This window comes from Lampetra planeri, chromosome 1 (assembly GCF_965212315.1).
Source record: "Lampetra planeri chromosome 1, kcLamPlan1.2.h2, whole genome shotgun sequence".
NCBI classification, from domain to species: Eukaryota; Metazoa; Chordata; class Hyperoartia; order Petromyzontiformes; family Petromyzontidae; genus Lampetra; species Lampetra planeri.
This window is the reverse complement of record NC_136107.1, coordinates 23,467,809-23,492,931: the sequence shown is the minus strand read 5'-3', so window position 1 is coordinate 23,492,931 and position 25,123 is coordinate 23,467,809. Positions and strand designations below refer to the sequence as shown.

Sequence of the window (25,123 nt, the reverse complement as noted above, 5' to 3'; positions counted from 1 at the left end):
AACACAACCTTCACTTGTGTGTTGAATGCTCATCTAGCCACGCTACAGCAGAACTAGACACGGTTCGCTATTCCGGCTCGGACCACAAGCTAGGTCCCGGACCGCGTGGCTAGAGGCTTCTCTTTTACCCTACGTGGATCTTCATCACCAGCAACACGAAGAACCCCGAGCCCCTCATGGGGCCCTCGGTATGTCGGCCTGGGCTGGGGCTGGCTCCACCCCGTGCCCTGCCCACCTTTTAGGTCTCTCGAGCTCTTTCCCGAAGGCTCCCCGAGAACTCTTCTATACCACATGACCACCCAGCGGCCCCACCGGTGGCCCCCCTCCAACATCATCCGGTCACGTGTCGGCAGGTCAACCAGCGTATCATGCCCCAATGTAACCCTGGCTGGCTGACACTCCCTCTCGCTCCCTCACCGGGAGCCTGCATCGCACACTGTACGTGGTGCCTCCGCGCTGACCAGCGTTCACCCAAGCCCCACTAGGGCTGGTACTATGCCCAGCAAGCGGGCTACACATAATGCCAACATTATCCGCCATGGCTTTGTAAGCCCGGCACCACACAGTGACAATCACAGTCACTATACTAGTACAGCACATCGGTGTGTTGGAGAGTAAATTCACAACATTTACAATCTGAGTACGACGTTGCGCCAGTAATTACAACCAGCATCATCAGGCGACAGCCAGATTTGTGGAGAAATTCTCCTGTTTCATTTGGCAGTTCACAAGTTCAAGCAAGCCTGACTGCTGATAAGACACTGTCTGTCAAAACTGGTCCAGAGTTTGCCTGCATTGAACCAATGCGGCTGAAATTATGAACTGCCAAAATGGCTGATGTAATGTGTTCAAAGTATTTTTGGTTATGTTTTATGAAGATGCACAGATGTATGAAAATGTATTGTTTACTTATTTATTGTGATGCATATATTCTGCACAATGACGCTAATTATGATATCTACACTTGAACACATATAAATATAATTGTTTTAGATATGTTGGAGAAAGTTGAGTGATATAATGCGTTTTTTCCTCCCTGTTTCGCCAATCCAATTTTCAAAAAAACATTTTTTTATCTTGACATAAATAACTTTGGTAAAAGTGTTCCACCCTAACTCCCCTTTTAATATACACAGTTATTTCAATACTTGTCATGTTTGATTTGGAATACATTAAAATGGATGACTATACACCACGTTATCCTAAAAATATTCTGGATACTACAACCTCGGTCATGGGTAATATTATATAATCATGTTTATTTTCATATCGTGTGGTTCATGCAAATGGAATCTCACAGCGCTGATGAACTAGTGAAGCTGAAGGCAGCCAGATGGTGCGCCGACCCTAACAATTGCCCAATCTCTGGAGTCCTCTCTATATTAACATGTTTTCAGATAATTACTGAGCCTTTATATAATTGGGAGGGAACTGGAGCACCTGGAGAAAACCTACACGTGGAGGGTGCAACACTATCCCAGACGGAAGGGACAGATGAAATTAATCTGCACTTTGCCCGTACCGCCTTCTCATGGCAAGCCAAGAAACGGCAGGCACCTAAACGCCAATGGAAAGGGAGTTTCACAAACATCTGTGTGACCCACCAACCCTCCCCTGCACAGTGAATTACAGGCAGACGCCACCACAGCCCAGCTAATTATTCCCACCATAAATTGTCTGGTGGCAATGTTTTTAAAAGGGCCTGTTTGTGTACTATATAAAAAAAATGTATCATATTCATTCCATAAGAATATGAAAATTTTCTCCAAACAGATATATGACTATTAAAAGAGAATTAAGTCTCCCGTCTGATGATGCCGACTAATTTGTCAAATCTCACCCATGTTTCGACAAAGTTTCAACATAATATTCGAGAAGGAAACGCTTTTCTGTTCATAGTGTGCTGAATAAATGTAAAACTGTGGTGTAACAGTAATTCAAATTGACTGAAGTGAACACGTTTAGCCGACGCGTGCCTTTTGTTATAGTTTCCTGTGCTGCAAGCTAATTTATTTTATAATTAAGCATGTTATTCAACTACTCATATTAAAGCTTAGTTAATCGGATGGAATAATTTTCCAAACTATAACTTCACTTGTCACACATCAGCTAACACAAGCCACATCATTTGAACTTCAATTTCGACTGTTCAAGGGGGAAAAAAGTGCAATGATTACTGAAGGAAAATAAACGTTTCTCACACACACACAACCACACACACAGTAGCTTGCCAGATAAATATTTCTGTAGCTACTTGTAACGTCACTACCGTGTGGGTCTGTACACACACATGGCGTCACTACGTGTGGATGTGGAAATGACGTCACGGCCGGGTCGGGGAGCCTGGAGGCCGTCGGTCAGTGCCACCGGGGGTCGTGTGAGGCCGTGGCACTCTGTGTGAACCCGGCCGGATACGTGACCGGATCAAGGTGGGGGCCGGGGTTCCCGGGAGGACCTTGGAGGTCACGTGGCCAGAAGCAAAGCGGGTTCTCGAAGGTGGGCGTGGCCTTGGTGTGGCCTGTTCACGCCGAGGCGCATATAAGGGGGCTCCGCACGAGGTGCGGGGCTGCTCGGGTCCGGGATGAAGATTCCTCATGAAGAGTAAAGTCAAGCCTCAAGTAAGCGTGGCCAAGAAGTAGCCCTCCTGGCTTGGCCATGCCAGTTATCAGAGTGTCGAGTGTTAGCGAGGATAGGTCGGTGGTCACCACCCTATGTGTAGCGTGATTCCACGTTGTGTTAATAAATAGTGTTGCCTTCCCATAACAGTGTGTGCGCCTCTATCGAACCATTTCACTTCCTATCATACAGAATGAACATTTAACGTCACAATTTATCTTCTGGGACCATTTCTCTACCTAATACACCCCCCAGTGGAGCTCTTCCATTTCATACAAATACTTTAGATACATGAGTTGATAGCCTACGCCGTGTGTCGAGATTGCAGCTGCATCTGTTCAGTTCCAGTCTGAAGAGCCATGTTTAAACATCCAGGAGGCTAAACAAGACCGAACAGGCCAGCACACCGGCACTTATTCATAGAATGTTCTGCACAGAAATAGAAATATTTTGTCACTGCAATCATTAAAATAATACCATAATTTTGTTCTTCGTTTTTTCTCTGTTTTATTTCATATGCTATCATATTGTGCTGTAGTTGTTGCTGTGTTTGTTATGGTGTGTATTGTGTTAGATTCATCTTGCATCCACACCAACAGCAGCTCCACAGTTCTCTCCAGCAGGAATTTTCTGCCCCGACACCAGCCTCCAAAGCGCTGGCCCCTAGCCTGCCGGACCGGGCATCGAGACACCACCGGCCTTGCCAGCCTGGAAGCAGCGCCTGCCGTGGCCACGTGATCGTGGCCAAAGTGACCAATCTGTACTGTGGCTCACACAACGAAGGGTCACGTTTATTTTTTTAATAGAACCCGTTTGATACAGTCACAACAAAGGACGTATGCAAAGTAGGGTAGGTAGGTCTGGAGATTGCGCCCCCTGTGTTGGCTTCACTCCCTGACAGGAGCGGGGGAAAGGACAACAAACTAAACACAAAAAGCAGTTCTAAAGAAATTCGTTTTCAATCAAGATTTTAAAGTGCATATCTCCAGTGGCTTCCTAAAATCGGAAGAGCGTTCCAGACGGCCGCAGAAGTGCATCTGAATTCGCGCGATGCAGTGCCCATATTTGTTTGATGGCTAACCAAAAGCCTCTGCAAGTGTGACCGGAGTTCGCGTGATGGTTTATGCTCCTTGACGAGATCAGCTCTCACTCACGTAAGATGTACTGAAACCTAGAGCCCACCCCACTTCCTAGCCATTCCTTCTCCATTCATGTTTACACCATGGTACAATTCAGTAGCTTGTGCTAGACGGGGTTGTTGAGAAATGATGGCCCCATACCGCCTCGAATTCCCGTGCCTTCCCTTTGAATTTGTAACTGCGGTGCTCCATTGCGATCAGGGCATACAGTGAGCGGGTCCGGTGTTTCCACGAGGGGGGTTCACGGTCCTTCCAATTGCATAGGATCGATTTCCTCGCAACAAACATTTAAGGCTTGGAGTATAGTAGACTGTGACTTGGATACTCCCACTAGTTTTCTGGGCCCCAATGCCTTCTTTAGTGTATAAAATGTAATGGGAAGGTTTGATTTGCATGCATTTTTTTAAATCCTCCAATTGTTGCTCCACGTTTGTTCCTATGTGTGACATAAATCAAAGTTGCGAGGTCACGATGATCTAAGGTGCAAGGATCGTGTTCTCACGTGCACAATCGAGTAACGGCATTGACTGTGATGGCCCCTTTATTGAAGACACAAAACAATCATTCACGTTGGTGTGGGGAATTAAAGTAACAAAATATATAAGCAGACAATGTCTCATTCAAGACAATACTTTTTCCTCTATTTTTTGGTGGAGTGACAGATATACGAAGGAGACTATTGTCTGCTTAACCTTCATGAAAGGGTCCACCGTTATTGTTCTGGTGTGACCATGTCTGATCGGGGCAATGTTATCACCTCATTAACAGGGCCAATGGTATTATGCTTTGCCACCACTCAATTTACTTTATACAAATCGTCGTAAGTTTTGCATAACTTTCTTTTAAAGAAAAAATCAAATCACAACCTTAAATTGTAATCAACAAATCATCATTTATTCTAGATTTGAAGCTTTCGTGACTGCAAGGATTCATATTCTTAGGTGTTTTCGGTAAAGTCACGTAGGTATAACATTAAAATTAATAAAAATAAAATAAAAATAACGACGTTTCGGAGGCAATACAAGCTTCCGTCTTCAGGTGGAACCGTCACAGCCACGACAGCTGTATCAAGTAAATGAGAGATTGCAGGAGCTTCCACTCCGTTTATATAATGGTTGGAGAGGGGGGGAAAGGCTGCCCCCACTGTCCGATTTAAGCATGCGTGGCTGTTTGAAAAATCGGTTAAAACATAACAATTACTTGTGTTTTTTAGAGGCTGCCATTTCCTTGCTTACAGTGGCGTTACGGTGTTTGGCCCTACAGAGCCAGCGACAGCAGATCGTGATGAGCGCAGTCAACACGCTTGTCACCAGGACTATGGCTGCCAGCAGAAACGCCGCCACATCAAAGCCGGCCTCCTGGTACCAGGTGAGGTGGTGAGCCGCCACTCGCAGGTGAGCCGCCACTCGCAGGTGCTCCGCACCGTGCCGCATCACAAACTCCACCCAGAACACTGCCCTGTCCATGGGCTTCTGCGGCTCGTCGTGGTGCAAACGCGAGAGAAGTGACGCCTTCTACTTGTAGCTGCTAAGAAATTCAGACACGGCAAAGGCTGCAGTATCATCCAATTCGCATGACCGTAAAGATCCACCCAGAAACTGCTGTCACACTAAGAGAGTGGTTCGCTGCCACAGGTTAAACAAAATGTACGTTTATGGACACTTGTTGCACGTGACAGTTTTGGTGCATGCTTTGAATCACCTGTTCACGTGGCTGGTGATACATTTTATAGCAACAAAAATTGCATAATTTATTCCAAGTTCAAACCCTTATATTTAGCCAACATCATATCTGTCATTGACACTATTTGTATACAACAATGCAAACTTCGAAACACGTTTAAAAAATATAAGAGCGTGGAATGGCAGAGTGCGATGGGACTGCACACCTTTTCTACACAAGCTCCCACCGGTGCGATATTATCAGCCAATCGCTTGAGACGCACCGACCCACCACCGTACCTCTTGTGGGTGACGATTGTAGAGATGGACGAGGCGAGAGAGCCAGCGTCGAGGGAGTGAATGTTGAGCACCAGTGCTGCACCCTTGCTTTGCATGCGGGCCATGTTTTCGAACTGGTCTCCGAAGAGTGGCAGGCCGAGCATGGGGACGCCATAGCAGATGGCCTCGTAGATGCCGTGCTATCCCCCGTGCGTCACGAATACACGAGTCTTAGCGTGGGCTGCCGTCCACCGGCACCATCACAGCCAGACAGGGACAACCTTCGAGTAGCACGGTTGCCGATGTACGGTGCGAAAGAAGTTAAACATACAACACATATTCGGATGCTTCTTTGAACGCTTCGTTCATTTATTTTGTGCGTGTTACATAACTTTGGAACTGGAACATATAGTGGCTTTGGTCAAAAATCATGATTTTAGATGTTATACAAGCCCGTTTTTCTGAGTTTGTCATGGCATGTGAGCTTAAGTGTAATTCGGAGCTGTAACCACACTTGACGTTAGAGTTGGATGCTCTGAGCTATAGCTACACGGAGGAGTAACCGTCTCGTGCTTTGACATGGCCAGGGAATTCCTATAGCTTATACTACTGTATATTTCTTACTGAGGCTGTCCAAAAATAAAAGAACCTCAACAACTGCAAGTGGAACTAAAAATAGTAATACTTTATTCTAAAGAGAAAAAAACTCCCTGAAAAGCAAAAGCTCAAATAAAATGTAATGAATTAAACTTAACCAAAATAAATGCAAAAGGTTGAAAATAGAGTATGCAGCATGCATATTGTTATGATAGATGTATTGCGATCTCTATTGGAAATCTGAGGTAACTGCATGCAGAACATTTCCGGAATGTGGACGTTGGTACTAAAAGAGAATAATACGTTCCTTCGGAGTGGGCAGGTAGGAACTTGGTTGGACAGCGCATTCGTGCACGACAGACAAATATGCACGACAGACAGACAAATAATCCATGGTAGGCAGTGTGGAACCTGTTGTTCCTATCTGTATTAAGATAATGCAAATGGAAAAGGCAGCCTTCAACAGCCGACCCTGCTTACCGATTGAGAACTGAGCATGAACGCTTGGCCTCAATGCCTCAAGTGCTCCGTGTGGTCGATAGGACCGTATGGATGCGAGAGTTGGACACTTGAAAGGGTACCGTTCGGAGGAAAGACACGTTTTGAAATGTGGCGTTTCATAGAAGGACATTGGCAACAGGATGTAGGACTAGAAACGATGAACAAAGAAGTGTTAACAATAACGGTGATGCCAAATTATGTTGTTGGATTTAGTCAAAGAAAGTGGCATACTGTGGACAATTAATGCGAGGCTCACCGGGAGCCCTATGGCTCCCTTCTTCTTGGGAAAATCTCAGGCAAAAGGGCAAGAGAAATGTTAAGATGAACATGGTGGGATGACATCAAGGAGTAGACACATCTCAGAATGGGGAATAGCACGTGAGCATGTGCAGTGGTCAGAGGAAGTGCTGACGCATGTTGGCTGTGGACCTTGGCAATCGGAGCCGACACTGACGGATGCGATTAAACAAAAGCTGAATACAGATTTTGCAGCACGCACCTAAGAGGCCCCTCTGTGGTAACCATGACATCACTTTAGTATTGTTTGAGAGATTTTCGAGAGTTGGTCCTTCATAGCGCCATATAACCTTTGGAGTAAAGCACAAATTAATCGACAGAATATTCACCAATAAACGAGACACTAGTTGTAACGTCACAGGAGCTTATTCCATGGATTCAACTTACATGGTAACACAGAATATACACATTGTTTATGAATATTGGTAATGGGTAGGAAGTTATCGAAATATGCAGTATATAACACCTACGGACTATCTGCCCATGGATCGTGGTGATCATGATAATGATTAGGAAACTTTAGTCTTTCCGTGTACTCGCCCAATTGACCCAACTACGTTCCATTTCATAAACGGACCTAACTATATTCATTGTGCATGTGTTTAAAAAGCATTGCATACCGGTTGAGCTTGTTCCATTGCTGCAAGAGCAAGGAAAGACGATGGGTGAGAAGGTAGATTTTTTTAAAATCATAGATATATTGCAATTCTCTGTAAACACTCTGGTGGACTACTCTGCATCTTTCACCTCGATGGAATGTCAGCAAACAATACCGATACGGGATCTGGCCAGCAGACGGTTATATCTGACAATCTTGCGTATTAATAATGTGTGTGGCTGGCTGGTAAGACTAGCCAATGTCCCCCAGATGCAAATGCTGCGTATCAAACTAAGAGCCAAACATAGTATAACAGATAAAAACGCATTAAAAAAGTTAACTTTAAAAGTAACTCAGGAAATATTAATGTGTAGACTGGTTTGCACCATAGGTTACATATTACACAGCTCAACATAAATTATTATCTGAATTGCATTATAATTAAGGCAATAAAGCAATTGTTTCAGGATTGAGTTATACATTATTTGAGGCAATGCTTCTTCTGACCTCTGAGCCACCGAGTTGCATCAAATTGTATTTTTTTCCTAAGCGTTGTGTCGAACAGAACGCGTGGGTGACCACTGCACGTGGCTGAAGGCCCCCTTGGGATTTCGCTCATGTTCTGCATCAACTCCTTTTATACAATATGTCATAGAAACGGTTATATTTATTTTCCAGATCCTGAGAGAGACATTTATGCCACCATCTTCCAGCAGCCATCAGTAAAACTAATTACTGACATATGTATGGAGGTTGAACTTCTTTTGCAACCGTACGTAGCCACCCGTACTGATCGGTTGTGTGGGGGAAGGACAACACACTAAACACAAAAAGCAGTTCGAACAAAAATAACTTTTCAATATAGATTGCACAAGGTATCATCAAGGGAATGGTTATACCTTGTGCAATCATGCAACATGTATTTTGTCAAAGTGGAGTTGGATTCATATGTTTGGAAGCCACGGGATAGGACCACATATTACTTCAGACATCTACTGTACATGTGTAATATCTTCAATAATGGCGGGACACGAGTTGACGGGGCAGCACTCGTTTATTCACAATGGTTGCACAGTAACAGGCACAACTGAGATAACGCCTATGTTACGCGTGCCTGACTCGGCCACACACTCCGTCTCTCCCGTGGGGTACGCGTGCCTAACTCTGCCTTGCGCTCAGGCTCTCCGGCTACGCTCTCCCCACGGGGAGCTATCAGACCCCTACGCGCACCCGGCTCGGCCACGCACTCAGTCTCTCCCGTAGGGTACGCGTGCCTAACTCTGCCTTGCACTCAGGCTCTCCGGCTACGCTCTCCCCACGGGGAGCTATCAGACCCGCCTTGCCAGGCCACGGGTTGTGACCACTGAGTTACACAGCCCGGCCTTTACAAGGGCGTCGGGCCATGAATCCCAAGGCCTCGCCTCTGAGCCTCACAGAGCCCCGGCCCTTACAAGGGCAGCGGGGCTAGGGGTCCCAGGGCCTATCTCTTCCTCCGTCTTCTGTCTTCACCGGTTACCAACTCCCCGAGTGCCCCCGCGCATCGCCTTACATAGCCCTCCGCTCCAGGGGGCGGGGCCTATGCGGACCGCGATGTGGGCACCCACCTGCGGACCGTGATGTAGCCACCCACCACGCGCTGTCTCACGATCCTCCCTGCCAGCACGTATCACCACTACACATGTGATGCGGAATTTCCTTATTACCTTTTGTGAGATTCTGCCCAGGCCCTCTGCAAGAACGTTTGCTATTCTATAAGGAATGGCCGACACCATGGATCCAAATGACACCACGACCACACCATGCTCCTCAGAACTCTGCATAAACTCCTTCAAATCCCTCAGGATAAAAACACGCCCAAATGGATTAATTAGGCGTTTTGCATTGGCCATCGTGGTGTCAAATCATATTCTCCAGTGTGTAAAATGTAATTAAAACAAGTTAAATGCTACACCCAGTTTGGCTAGCATGAGCTAGAATTGATTAAATATTAGTCTTTCCCTCACCATGTATTTTTTTATCTCCAGAAAATTAACTCTTCAAGCTGTGCCCAAAGTTATTTAAGTTATGATAATTGATTCTTTACCCTTCTATCTGGCAACAAAACTGACACCTTTTTACAAGGAGTCATGTTTGAATAGACCGCAATACCTGCAGTCATAATACAAACAAAAGAACATAATTCTGATAATGTGCACTGTCCTTGAAGTTGATTGGTCCACACCCGAGACAGCTTTCCTCAGAGCCTAGTCTCACATGGGTTGGACCAGATGACGCCAAAAGGCGCACAACTCAACGACAATGCACCATCAGAGTATGAGAGCTCGGGGCAAGCATCTACACTATGGGAACCTCATTTGCCAGTAAAAATATGATAATTGATTCTTTACCCTTCTATCTGGCAACAAAACTGACACCTTTTTACAAGGAGTCATGTTTGAATAGACCGCAATACCTGCAGTCATAATACAAACAAAAGAACATAACTCTGATAATGTGCACTGTCCTTGAAGTTGATTGGTCCACACCCGAGACAGCTTTCCTTAGAGCCTAGTCTCACATGGGTTGGACCAGATGACGCCAAAAGGCGCACAACTCAACGACAATGCACCATCAGAGTATGAGAGCTCGGGGCAAGCATCTACACTATGGGAACCTCATTTGCCAGTAAAAATATGATAATTGATTCTTTACCCTTCTATCTGGCAACAAAACTGACACCTTTTTACAAGGAGTCATGTTTGAATAGACCGCAATACCTGCAGTCATAATACAAACAAAAGAACATAACTCTGATAATGTGCATTGTCCTTGAAGTTGATTGGTCCACACCCGAGAGAGCTTTCCTTAGAGCCTAGTCTCACATGGGTTGGACCAGATGACGCCAAAAGGCGCACAACTCAACGACAATGCACCATCAGAGTATGAGAGCTCGGGGCAAGCATCTACACTATGGGAACCTCATTTGCCAGTAAAAATATGATAATTGATTCTTTACCCTTCTATCTGGCAACAAAACTGACACCTTTTTACAAGGAGTCATGTTTGAATAGACCGCAATACCTGCAGTCATAATACAAACAAAAGAACATAACTCTGATAATGTGCATTGTCCTTGAAGTTGATTGGTCCACACCCGAGAGAGCTTTCCTTAGAGCCTAGTCTCACATGGGTTGGACCAGATGACGCCAAAAGGCGCACAACTCAACGACAATGCACCATCAGAGTATGAGAGCTCGGGGCAAGCATCTACACTATGGGAACCTCATTTGCCAGTAAAAATATGATAATTGATTCTTTACCCTTCTATCTGGCAACAAAACTGACACCTTTTTACAAGGAGTCATGTTTGAATAGACCGCAATACCTGCAGTCATAATACAAACAAAAGAACATAACTCTGATAATGTGCATTGTCCTTGAAGTTGATTGGTCCACACCCGAGAGAGCTTTCCTTAGAGCCTAGTCTCACATGGGTTGGACCAGATGACGCCAAAAGGCGCACAACTCAACGACAATGCACCATCAGAGTATGAGAGCTCGGGGCAAGCATCTACACTATGGGAACCTCATTTGCCAGTAAAAATATGATAATTGATTCTTTACCCTTCTATCTGGCAACAAAACTGACACCTTTTTACAAGGAGTCATGTTTGAATAGACCGCAATACCTGCAGTCATAATACAAACAAAAGAACATAACTCTGATAATGTGCATTGTCCTTGAAGTTGATTGGTCCACACCCGAGAGAGCTTTCCTTAGAGCCTAGTCTCACATGGGTTGGACCAGATGACGCCAAAAGGCGCACAACTCAACGACAATGCACCATCAGAGTATGAGAGCTCGGGGCAAGCATCTACACTATGGGAACCTCATTTGCCAGTAAAAATATGATAATTGATTCTTTACCCTTCTATCTGGCAACAAAACTGACACCTTTTTACAAGGAGTCATGTTTGAATAGACCGCAATACCTGCAGTCATAATACAAACAAAAGAACATAACTCTGATAATGTGCACTGTCCTTGAAGTTGATTGGTCCACACCCGAGACAGCTTTCCTTAGAGCCTAGTCTCACATGGGTTGGACAAGATGACGCCAAAAGGCGCACAACTCAACGACAATGCACCATCAGAGTATGAGAGCTCGGGGCAAGCATCTACACTATGGGAACCTCATTTGCCAGTAAAAATATGATAATTTATTCTTTACCCTTCTATCTGGCAACAAAACTGACACCTTTTTACAAGGAGTCATGTTTGAATAGACCGCAATACCTGCAGTCATAATACAAACAAAAGAACATAACTCTGATAATGTGCACTGTCCTTGAAGTTGATTGGTCCACACCCGAGACAGCTTTCCTTAGAGCCTAGTCTCACATGGGTTGGACCAGATGACGCCAAGGGTAAAGAATCAATTATCATATTTTTACTGGCAAATGAGGTTCCCATAGTGTAGATGCTTGCCCCGAGCTCTCATACTCTGATGGTGCATTGTCGTTGAGTTGTGCGCCTTTTGGCGTCATCTGGTCCAACCCATGTGAGACTAGGCTCTAAGGAAAGCTGTCTCGGGTGTGGACCAATCAACTTCAAGGACAGTGCACATTATCAGAGTTATGTTCTTTTGTTTGTATTATGACTGCAGGTATTGCGGTCTATTCAAACATGACTCCTTGTAAAAAGGTGTCAGTTTTGTTGCCAGATAGAAGGGTAAAGAATCAATTATCATATTTTTACTGGCAAATGAGGTTCCCATAGTGTAGATGCTTGCCCCGAGCTCTCATACTCTGATGGTGCATTGTCGTTGAGTTGTGCGCCTTTTGGCGTCATCTGGTCCAACCCATGTGAGACTAGGCTCTAAGGAAAGCTGTCTCGGGTGTGGACCAATCAACTTCAAGGACAGTGCACATTATCAGAGTTATGTTCTTTTGTTTGTATTATGACTGCAGGTATTGCGGTCTATTCAAACATGACTCCTTGTAAAAAGGTGTCAGTTTTGTTGCCAGATAGAAGGGTAAAGAATCAATTATCATATTTTTACTGGCAAATGAGGTTCCCATAGTGTAGATGCTTGCCCCGAGCTCTCATACTCTGATGGTGCATTGTCGTTGAGTTGTGCGCCTTTTGGCGTCATCTGGTCCAACCCATGTGAGACTAGGCTCTAAGGAAAGCTGTCTCGGGTGTGGACCAATCAACTTCAAGGACAGTGCACATTATCAGAGTTATGTTCTTTTGTTTGTATTATGACTGCAGGTATTGCGGTCTATTCAAACATGACTCCTTGTAAAAAGGTGTCAGTTTTGTTGCCAGATAGAAGGGTAAAGAATCAATTATCATATTTTTACTGGCAAATGAGGTTCCCATAGTGTAGATGCTTGCCCCGAGCTCTCATACTCTGATGGTGCATTGTCGTTGAGTTGTGCGCCTTTTGGCGTCATCTGGTCCAACCCATGTGAGACTAGGCTCTAAGGAAAGCTGTCTCGGGTGTGGACCAATCAACTTCAAGGACAGTGCACATTATCAGAGTTATGTTCTTTTGTTTGTATTATGACTGCAGGTATTGCGGTCTATTCAAACATGACTCCTTGTAAAAAGGTGTCAGTTTTGTTGCCAGATAGAAGGGTAAAGAATCAATTATCATATTTTTACTGGCAAATGAGGTTCCCATAGTGTAGATGCTGGCCCCGAGCTCTCATACTCTGATGGTGCATTGTCGTTGAGTTGTGCGCCTTTTGGCGTCATCTGGTCCAACCCATGTGAGACTAGGCTCTGAGGAAAGCTGTCTCGGGTGTGGACCAATCAACTTCAAGGACAGTGCACATTATCAGAGTTATGTTCTTTTGTTTGTATTATGACTGCAGGTATTGCGGTCTATTCAAACATGACTCCTTGTAAAAAGGTGTCAGTTTTGTTGCCAGATAGAAGGGTAAAGAATCAATTATCATATTTTTACTGGCAAATGAGGTTCCCATAGTGTAGATGCTTGCCCCGAGCTCTCATACTCTGATGGTGCATTGTCGTTGAGTTGTGCGCCTTTTGGCGTCATCTGGTCCAACCCATGTGAGACTAGGCTCTAAGGAAAGCTCTCTCGGGTGTGGACCAATCAACTTCAAGGACAGTGCACATTATCAGAGTTATGTTCTTTTGTTTGTATTATGACTGCAGGTATTGCGGTCTATTCAAACATGACTCCTTGTAAAAAGGTGTCAGTTTTGTTGCCAGATAGAAGGGTAAAGAATCAATTATCATATTTTTACTGGCAAATGAGGTTCCCATAGTGTAGATGCTTGCCCCGAGCTCTCATACTCTGATGGTGCATTGTCGTTGAGTTGTGCGCCTTTTGGCGTCATCTGGTCCAACCCATGTGAGACTAGGCTCTAAGGAAAGCTGTCTCGGGTGTGGACCAATCAACTTCAAGGACAGTGCACATTATCAGAGTTATGTTCTTTTGTTTGTATTATGACTGCAGGTATTGCGGTCTATTCAAACATGACTCCTTGTAAAAAGGTGTCAGTTTTGTTGCCAGATAGAAGGGTAAAGAATCAATTATCATATTTTTACTGGCAAATGAGGTTCCCATAGTGTAGATGCTTGCCCCGAGCTCTCATACTCTGATGGTGCATTGTCGTTGAGTTGTGCGCCTTTTGGCGTCATCTGGTCCAACCCATGTGAGACTAGGCTCTAAGGAAAGCTGTCTCGGGTGTGGACCAATCAACTTCAAGGACAGTGCACATTATCAGAGTTATGTTCTTTTGTTTGTATTATGACTGCAGGTATTGCGGTCTATTCAAACATGACTCCTTGTAAAAAGGTGTCAGTTTTGTTGCCAGATAGAAGGGTAAAGAATCAATTATCATATTTTTACTGGCAAATGAGGTTCCCATAGTGTAGATGCTTGCCCCGAGCTCTCATACTCTGATGGTGCATTGTCGTTGAGTTGTGCGCCTTTTGGCGTCATCTGGTCCAACCCATGTGAGACTAGGCTCTAAGGAAAGCTGTCTCGGGTGTGGACCAATCAACTTCAAGGACAGTGCACATTATCAGAGTTATGTTCTTTTGTTTGTATTATGACTGCAGGTATTGCGGTCTATTCAAACATGACTCCTTGTAAAAAGGTGTCAGTTTTGTTGCCAGATAGAAGGGTAAAGAATCAATTATCATATTTTTACTGGCAAATGAGGTTCCCATAGTGTAGATGCTTGCCCCGAGCTCTCATACTCTGATGGTGCATTGTCGTTGAGTTGTGCGCCTTTTGGCGTCATCTGGTCCAACCCATGTGAGACTAGGCTCTAAGGAAAGCTGTCTCTGGTGTGGACCAATCAACTTCAAGGACAGTGCACATTATCAGAGTTATGTTCTTTTGTTTGTATTATGACTGCAGGTATTGCGGTCTATTCAAACATGACTCCTTGTAAAAAGGTGTCAGTTTTGATGCCAGATAGAAGGGTAAAGAATCAATTATCATATTTTTACTGGCAAATGAGGTTCCCATAGTGTAGATGCTTGCCCCGAGCTCTCATACTCTGATGGTGCATTGTCGTTGAGTTGTGCGCCTTTTGGCGTCATCTGGTCCAACCCATGTGAGACTAGGCTCTAAGGAAAGCTGTCTCTGGTGTGGACCAATCAACTTCAAGGACAGTGCACATTATCAGAGTTATGTTCTTTTGTTTGTATTATGACTGCAGGTATTGCGGTCTATTCAAACATGACTCCTTGTAAAAAGGTGTCAGTTTTGATGCCAGATAGAAGGGTAAAGAATCAATTATCATATTTTTACTGGCAAATGAGGTTCCCATAGTGTAGATGCTTGCCCCGAGCTCTCATACTCTGATGGTGCATTGTCGTTGAGTTGTGCGCCTTTTGGCGTCATCTGGTCCAACCCATGTGAGACTAGGCTCTAAGGAAAGCTGTCTCGGGTGTGGACCAATCAACTTCAAGGACAGTGCACATTATCAGAGTTATGTTCTTTTGTTTGTATTATGACTGCAGGTATTGCGGTCTATTCAAACATGACTCCTTGTAAAAAGGTGTCAGTTTTGTTGCCAGATAGAAGGGTAAAGAATCAATTATCATATTTTTACTGGCAAATGAGGTTCCCATAGTGTAGATGCTTGCCCCGAGCTCTCATACTCTGATGGTGCATTGTCGTTGAGTTGTGCGCCTTTTGGCGTCATCTGGTCCAACCCATGTGAGACTAGGCTCTAAGGAAAGCTATCTCTGGTGTGGACCAATCAACTTCAAGGACAGTGCACATTATCAGAGTTATGTTCTTTTGTTTGTATTATGACTGCAGGTATTGCGGTCTATTCAAACATGACTCCTTGTAAAAAGGTGTCAGTTTTGATGCCAGATAGAAGGGTAAAGAATCAATTATCATATTTTTACTGGCAAATGAGGTTCCCATAGTGTAGATGCTTGCCCCGAGCTCTCATACTCTGATGGTGCATTGTCGTTGAGTTGTGCGCCTTTTGGCGTCATCTGGTCCAACCCATGTGAGACTAGGCTCTAAGGAAAGCTGTCTCGGGTGTGGACCAATCAACTTCAAGGACAGTGCACATTATCAGAGTTATGTTCTTTTGTTTGTATTATGACTGCAGGTCTTGCGGTCTATTCAAACATGACTCCTTGTAAAAAGGTGTCAGTTTTGTTGCCAGATAGAAGGGTAAAGAATCAATTATCATATTTTTACTGGCAAATGAGGTTCCCATAGTGTAGATGCTTGCCCCGAGCTCTCATACTCTGATGGTGCATTGTCGTTGAGTTGTGCGCCTTTTGGCGTCATCTGGTCCAACCCATGTGAGACTAGGCTCTAAGGAAAGCTGTCTCGGGTGTGGACCAATCAACTTCAAGGACAGTGCACATTATCAGAGTTATGTTCTTTTGTTTGTATTATGACTGCAGGTATTGCGGTCTATTCAAACATGACTCCTTGTAAAAAGGTGTCAGTTTTGTTGCCAGATAGAAGGGTAAAGAATCAATTATCATATTTTTACTGGCAAATGAGGTTCCCATAGTGTAGATGCTTGCCCCGAGCTCTCATACTCTGATGGTGCATTGTCGTTGAGTTGTGCGCCTTTTGGCGTCATCTGGTCCAACCCATGTGAGACTAGGCTCTAAGGAAAGCTGTCTCGGGTGTGGACCAATCAACTTCAAGGACAGTGCACATTATCAGAGTTATGTTCTTTTGTTTGTATTATGACTGCAGGTATTGCGGTCTATTCAAACATGACTCCTTGTAAAAAGGTGTCAGTTTTGTTGCCAGATAGAAGGGTAAAGAATCAATTATCATATTTTTACTGGCAAATGAGGTTCCCATAGTGTAGATGCTTGCCCCGAGCTCTCATACTCTGATGGTGCATTGTCGTTGAGTTGTGCACCTTTTGGCGTCATCTGGTCCAACCCATGTGAGACTAGGCTCTAAGGAAAGCTGTCTCGGGTGTGGACCAATCAACTTCAAGGACAGTGCACATTATCAGAGTTATGTTCTTTTGTTTGTATTATGACTGCAGGTATTGCGGTCTATTCAAACATGACTCCTTGTAAAAAGGTGTCAGTTTTGTTGCCAGATAGAAGGGTAAAGAATCAATTATCATATTTTTACTGGCAAATGAGGTTCCCATAGTGTAGATGCTTGCCCCGAGCTCTCATACTCTGATGGTGCATTGTCGTTGAGTTGTGCGCCTTTTGGCGTCATCTGGTCCAACCCATGTGAGACTAGGCTCTAAGGAAAGCTGTCTCGGGTGTGGACCAATCAACTTCAAGGACAGTGCACATTATCAGAGTTATGTTCTTTTGTTTGTATTATGACTGCAGGTATTGCGGTCTATTCAAACATGACTCCTTGTAAAAAGGTGTCAGTTTTGTTGCCAGATAGAAGGGTAAAGAATCAATTATCATATTTTTACTGGCAAATGAGGTTCCCATATTATTTAAGTTATGTTATCCATATCATCAGAACATTATAATTCTAATTCTTCATAGTTTGAACAAATGCAGGTAAAGAGTGCACATTGACAGTAACATTTTACATATGGAAGAGGTCTCACTTCATCGGATGTCATACCTCCGACGTTCACCATGTTAGGCATAGTCGGGCGGGGATAGTCAAAGACAAAGTCTGTCCGGTGCAGCCAGATGGACGCTTTGCTAAGCAGCTCCATGGCTGTGACGTCCCAGCCCAGGTGGCGCCTGGCCAGCTCATCAAAGTGTTTCAGAAGGAAGTCAATACACAGGTGATCCTGCTCCAGGCCCGTCAACATGTTTGTGACCCGCTCTGTGAAACTCATGTGGTCTGTAAACCTTGAAGTACTTCGGGGAACGTACGACAATGGTGCTGGGCAGTGGGCAGCTTTTAAGTCGATATCACAAGGAATACCACGCATTAGAAATACTGAAGGGAGCCCCAATGCATCTGTAGAGGTGATAGCTACTCACTATTCGGTGACCTACGGTGCAGCGTTGCCTCCCTCGGTAAACAGTCGGGGTCAGGGAGAGGTGAGAGCGGATCAAAATCACAGATTCCCGCCAGACAAACGGCCAAGGGTCATATAAGGTGAAAGAAGATCAAAACGACAGATTGGGAAGAACCAATCAGAAGGGTCCACAAAGTAGCGTGGGATTGGACAAGCCCAGCCACGAACCAGTATAAAAGCCAGAGTGATGAGAGCTCTGGCTCAGTTCTCCCCACACGAAGACCAAAGCCCAGGCTAAAGAAGATAGGACCCTGGACCAAGCCTTCCAGCCCTTCTGAGGGCTGAGGCTCAGTGTTCCCAGTGGTCAGGGGAGAATAGGTCCTGGATAGGCAGGACCCTGGGTCCCAGCCTTCCAGCCTTTCTAAAGGCTGCGGCTCTGTGTGACCAGAGGTCAGGGACCCACCGAGCCAGCGGTGGGTCAGTTAGCCTCCCCTAGGTCCCAGCCGGAGGACGCTAGGTTAAGCGGGTAGACTTGTGTGTAGTTCCCGCCAAGTCCAGAGGCTGTACCTCCTTAGGTTAGCAGGTAGGCTTGTGTGTAGGTCCCGCCAAGCCCTAAGGCTGTACCTCCTCAGGTTAACGGGTAAGGAGACCGTATACCCCTTGTGTGTTAGGGACCGTGTCGAAGAAAGACAATAAACAGTGTGTGCCTCAAAGGAGTTTATTCGCCCATTATTCAAGACACGACACATCAGCAAAAATGTCTTCACATGGATCCATGGGGTCAGCAAGAAGAACCTCGAAGTTATGGGCATGAAGTCGCTGCATCACAGCAACATTGCCGAGTAAGCTGTCACACATTACGGCAAACCTCTTATTCACGCTCTCCAAGTGTGTAAAGTGGAATCCTGTAGAGTCACCCTTTTCCGCAAACACCACATCACGCAAACATCTTCTTGAAATTTGCTTCTTCTCCCCATCAAAAAAAGGCACAGGGAAGGTTTCCGAGTCTAGCCCAGGCGTCTCTCCCACCATTAGATTACCTGTCGCGGGCAATGCCACGACCACTCGGTGACCACGCCGAGACAAGGCAAGGGACAGATCACGTAGGCTCATCCAGTGGCTGCCATCAGTTGGGTACACCAGCATGCCACCCACAGCACGGTCACCGTCAGATTTCTCCTGGCCCACGGCCATGTGCATGAAGGCGAGGGTTAGAGCAAAGCTGAAACACCACCGCATGTCCTGGCAGAACAACACACAACATCGATTGATAAACAATCGTAGTTTGGCTTTTGCCTGACTTGTTTTTAACATTAATAAACCATTGATTTAAAGCTTCCGTGACTGCAGGAATTCATACTCTTCGGTTTTTCGGTAAAGTCACGTAAATAAAAAAATAATAGATCACGACGTGATTGTTTACGTGACTTGACTTGACCGAAAGACCCAAGAGTATAAATAAACCATTTAAAAGTATACATTGTGAGGTCTATAAACAACAACTGCTATCTTGATTTGAAGCTTTCGTGACTGCAGGAATCCATACTCTCTGGCTCTTTCGGTAAAGTCACGTAGATAGAAAAAATAATAAAAGAAAACTCGACGTTTCGGTCGCAACACAAGCGGCCGTCTTCAGGTGAGAAAAAATGATCTGCTGTTGTGGCTTCTCTAGGCACGGGGGGGGGAGGAGGAGTTTGGCTGTAGGAGTTAGACACGGGAGGGGGGGAGGGGACGGAGGACATACGGGTGAGTGAGTGAAAATCATAGCAGTTAAAACTTAACGCGGTTTATCACATCCTTCCAACGACTGCTCAATCTGAATCCATCTTCTCGATTAAAGTTTTATATGTGTTTGTATTTCTGGATGGCTTCGTGAACAAATCTCTGATGGATATGCAAATTATTTTGTCAAGGCGCTCTTCTTCCTCCCTCCAACCCAGCTTAAATATACGCTCCAAGCTTGGTGGTGTTTCATTCTTCACCTGAGGACGGCTGCTTGCGTTGTGGCCGAAACGTCGTGAGAATTATTTTATTATGTTTTATTTTTATTATTTTATTACTTACCTTCTACGTGACTTTACCGAAAGAACCAAGAAAAAGGTAAGCAAATCACAAAACATGAACACAAGGCAGATCTGAAACACGGTAGGACCAATACCTCTGCCGTTGCTGATCATTGTTTTAACGCTGCGAGCTCACACGAAATAGATTTTTCCAAGACGAAGGTACTCTGCAAACCCACCGGCTATTATCAGAGATTTGTTCATGAAGCCATCCAGATATATCAACACAGACACAACTTCAACCGAGAAGATGGATACAAACTGAGCAATCATTGGAAAGACGTTATTAACCAAGTAAAGTCTTAACTGTGATGTTTCCATCCTACCTGCCTATGTCAGCTGTTATTTCCGACTCTCTGAGTACATCACCAGGCTAAATATCTGTGTGGCAGCCCAGCCACAGGAGGATCCCCGCCACCTCCGGTGGATGGGACCGTCTCACATTGACATGCTAATCTCTCACATTTACGTACAAATTCCTTCTCTAGCTCCGCCCACTTACCCTTTGGTTGATCCCACCAAAATCCTATATAAACTTGTTGCAACAGCTCTTTCTCCTATGTCAGCAGTTCTCCTGCTGTATCTGTTCCACCTGATGACGGTCGCTTTCTGTTGTGATCGAAATGTCGTGTTTTATTTTATTTTATACCTACGTGACTTTACCGAAAGAACCAGAGTATGGATTCCTGCAGTCACGAAAGCTTCAAATCAAGATATTAACTAAATATAAACTTTTTTTTTATTAACCAGCTAATGCCCACTGAGCTTTTAGTTCTCTTTCAGAAGCAACCTGGCCACAAATGATAGCTCAACGAAGTGGCTTATCATGTGGAAATTCATGTGGAAATGTCCAGTAGGGGCGGGTCATGAAGTTACTTCAAAAGAATGTTGAAAATGTCATGGCTTTATGCGCATTGTACATTTACAAACACAAATATAATTATTTTACTTGTAATATTTGAGCTCAATAAGCCTCAATATTTTGGTCTGTAAATTTAAAACTATTCAAATAGTTTAAACTGACCCAGTGAGCACTTGCTTGACGAAATAAAAAAACACGTTTCAAGAAGAATGTAATACGAGTCATCATACAGTAGAATTCACATTCTGGAGGTTATTGTTGACTCATGTCTGAAGTGAATGGGGTCCTGCATTGTGATGTTTAACCAATGCCTTATTGTGTTGTTACTTGTTGGTGGTAAACCAGTACATGGAGAAAACCCACACATAACAGGGACTAATGAAGAACTGCACGTTGACAAGTCTGAGGTTAACCCACTAAGTAATTTCTCAACTTACAAGGCCCTCTAATCCAGGCCTCCTAAAACTGTAGATTCGCTATAAATAGCGCCACATATCTACAAACTAAGCCTGGCTGCGTCTACAAACTAGTGAGTGCGCGGAGTGCGCAGTTGCGTAATCCGCGGCAGCATCGTTATACCGAGCATTGCAGCTGCAGCAACATGGGAGGGAAGAAAGTGGCGACGCCGTTCCAATCCTCACACACCCTTCAGTATGGGATGGAGCTCATCACGACGGAGGGCAATGGCGCGCAGTCCTGTCGTTGCTTGTTCTGTGTTCACCAAGGCCGTGATGTGGTCGAGGTGACGGGCGACTCGGGCCGCAAGCGCAAGAACCGCACTGACATCAAGTACTTCACGAAGCCGTTCCTGCCGCATCAGTACCGCCACCATCTTGAAGGGCAGCATAAGGAATCGTGGATGCTCTACCAGACGCTGTCGCCCGATGAGAAGAAGAGCTACTTCAACGGCATGGCCAAGCGCACCAACACGCTCCACAACTACATGGACCTGTCGACCGCGTCGATCGACTACGTGATCCAGAACAGCATAATTGAGACAATTATCGGGGACTTGTTCTTTCGCGATGACGACGAGGACAGCGGCGACGACAACGACGACGAGGACGCGGCCGCAGCCATCGCCAAGAAGGCCGCCAAGAAGGCCAAGGAGAAGGTCAACGCGATGAAGCTGTTCGTCAAGAAAGTGAACATCGAGACGGGGACGTATACGTACACGGCAACAATCAAGAACGAGATGCGCTTCGAGCTCGCCATGGACCACGTCGGTGTCGGCATGTCGTTCCGTCAAACGGCTGCTGCCATCGATCATGCCAGGATCTGCACCAACACGCCGAAGCTGCAGGGCATGAACGACCTCATCGTCGCACAGTCAGTCCGTGTTCTGGTGGCCGTCGGGCTGCAGATGATCGCCAGGATAATCGACGATCCATCGGTGTGGGCCTTCTCTCTGGCTGGCGATGGCAGTACTCACCGCGGCCAGTCGTTCTTCGACCTGCGCACCCGCGTTTGTTACCGCGGCTTCCTCGTCAATCTGCACCTGGTCGCGATCCCTATGTTCGAGCGTCACACTGCTCAGAACATCTTCCGCATGCTCGTCAAGTTCCTCGACGCGCTGTACCCCAACTGGCGCGCCAAGCTGATCGGCTTTTCATCGGACGGCGAGAATACGATGACTGGGCATCATGGGGGGCTGGTGACGCTCATTGTGAAGGAGGCCGAGAACGACGTCATTCGAATCTGGTGTCCGCCTCATCAGATCGATATTGTGGTCAAGAAATCCGCCGAGTGCGTCTTCGATGGCAGCTGGGTGAAGATCGTGTACGACTTTTCAGTGTACCTCCGCGCCCAAAACAACCTGATCATCAAGATGAAGGTCAAGTGCCCCAGGAAGGCTAACCGATGGGCCAATCTCGGGAACGTGCTTAAGTTCTACAAGCAGTACCGCCGAGCATTGATCGAGTACACTACTGAGAACAACCCCGCGAAGCTGCCCACCGCCGATTGGTGGGTTCTTACCTACGCGCTCGCGCCCGCCATCGACGCCGTCAACGTCACTATCGTCCAGCTCCAGAGCCAGTCGCTGCTCATCACGCAGCAGGAGGAGCATATTCAGTCGCTTATCGGGTCGCTCACCGTTTTGTTCAGTGTTGAGATTGTTGATGGCGTCAACAATCATGATGAGGCGTACGTGTCGTATCATGATCAGTCGATGCGCATCGCGTCTGCCGCGATCATTGCCCACATTGAGGACCAGGGATCGTTTGCGCAGGAGAGCTACGAGGGTCTCAATGAGGTCGACAAGACAAGGATCGTCAAGGAGATCTCGATATATGCGATGACGCTGATCGCGGGTCTCAACGATGTCAAAGCAGAGCGTAACGACGCCAATCGAGCTCTCGACCAGGATGCGGCGCCCGTGATGCCCGCTCAGCTCGTGAAGATGCGTCCTGGTGTGTTCGTGAAGGACGTGCTGGCAGTGCGTCGCGTGCATGTTACGAAATTCTGGTCAGCTGTGAAGGTCGACATGGTCGAGGAGGAGCATCGCCAACTGGTCAAGCTCTACAAGGAGGACACGATCATTCACGACGCCATCAACAAGCACACCAACACGACGACATTCAACGACGCGTGGGATGTGCTGCCGAGTGGTTTCGACAACCTCCGCGCTTTCAGCGGCGGGTTGGCATCGGTGCTCGCCAACACGACGGTGGTCGAGTCGGACTTCTCGATACTCAAGTGGGAACTCGACGAGTTCCGCAGTTCTATGATGCATCTGTCCCTTGAGGGCATCTTCCAGACAAAGCAGTGTCGCCTCCTGGTGTCGTTGCTTCGTTAGCGAGTGTAAATCAATGAAACAATGGGGCTCTATAGATGATCTACATTTATCCTACAAACTAATCCTGGCGGTGTCTACAAACTAAGCTAGTCTGTATAGTTTGTAGATATGCACAGTTTTAGGAGGCCTGCTCTAATCCGACAAGACGACCACGCCCAACGCCCCCCCCACCCTGCTTCCAAAAACATCTTCCAGAAGACGCGGGCTTGTTTTATATTAGACACACCCGCCGCGCGTGCTCTTCCGGAAGATAGCGACACGTTCCCTCTCACCCCCAGCCTCTGAGACTGAATCTTCCGGAAGATTCCTCTGCTCATTTTTTATTCGTGCCAGCCCCCCCGCCGCCCCGCCGCCCCGCACACAAACCTCGGGCATCATACTCTATGAGATCTCTTTTACCAGTGGCAAAATATAGTAGTAAGTTTTTACCCTTTTAAATTGGTACAAAACTGACACCTTTATTCAAGGCATCATGTTTGCAATAACCACAACACAAGTAGTAAAAAAAGAAAACAAAGAGAAGCAACTCTGATAATGATAATATGCACTGTCCTTGAAGTTGATTGGTCCACACCCGAGACGGCTTTCTTTAGAGCCTAGTCTCCATTGGTGTTGGACCAGATGACACCAGAAGGCGTACAACTCAAACACAGTGCAATATCAGAGTATTGAGAGCTCGGGGTAAGCATTTACTCTATGAGATCTCTTTTACCAGTGGCAAAATATAGTAGTAAGTTTTTACCCTTTTAAACTGGTACAAACTGGTTTAAAAGGGTAAAAACTTACTACTATACTCGGGCATCATCTACCGTTTAGTGCCTCTGCGTCTTCCGGAAGATGTAGCGTCGCCGTTGTTGTTGTCGTTGGGCAGAGGCGGTACCACGTGGGGTGGAGGAGCTTAGGGGAGGGGGGAGTGGCTTAGGGCAGGGGGGAGTGGCTTAATGGAGGGGGATTGGCTTAGGGGGAGTGGCTTAGGGGAGGGGGGAGTGGCTTAGGGGAGGAGGGAGTGGCTTAGGGGAGGGGGGAGTGGCTTAGGGGAGGGGGGAGTGGCTTAGGGGAGGGGGATTGGCTTAGGGGGAGTGGCTTGGGGGAGGGGGGAGTGGCTTAGGCGAGGGGGGAGTGGCTTAGGGGGAGTGGCTTAGGGGAGGGGGGATTGGCTTAGGGGGAGTGGCTTAGGCGAGGGGGGAGTGGCTTAGGGGAGGGGGGCTTGGCTTAGGGGGAGTGGCTTAGTGGAGGGGGGAGTGGCTTAGGGGAGGGGGATTGGCTTAGGGGGAGTGGCTTAGGGGAGGGGGGAGTGGCT

The 25,123-nt window shown here is 46.1% G+C and overlaps 1 protein-coding gene and 1 pseudogene across 1 annotated transcript; both read right to left on the bottom strand.

The window, feature by feature from the left end:
• Positions 1-4,680: 4,680 nt before the first annotated feature.
• LOC144731453 (UDP-glucuronosyltransferase 1A5-like) lies at positions 4,681-18,236 on the bottom strand (annotated as a pseudogene).
• Positions 18,237-18,803: 567 nt separating this feature from the next.
• On the bottom strand, positions 18,804-24,700 carry LOC144720435 (UDP-glucuronosyltransferase 1A6-like). The gene is made up of 2 exons (XM_078597236.1): positions 24,633-24,700; positions 18,804-19,343 (listed from the first exon to the last, which is right to left on the bottom strand). The coding sequence occupies exon 2, from the start codon at positions 19,338-19,340 to the stop codon at positions 18,831-18,833; it is 510 nt and encodes a 169-aa protein (XP_078453362.1). The 5' UTR covers positions 19,341-19,343; positions 24,633-24,700; the 3' UTR covers positions 18,804-18,830.
• Positions 24,701-25,123: the final 423 nt, after the last annotated feature.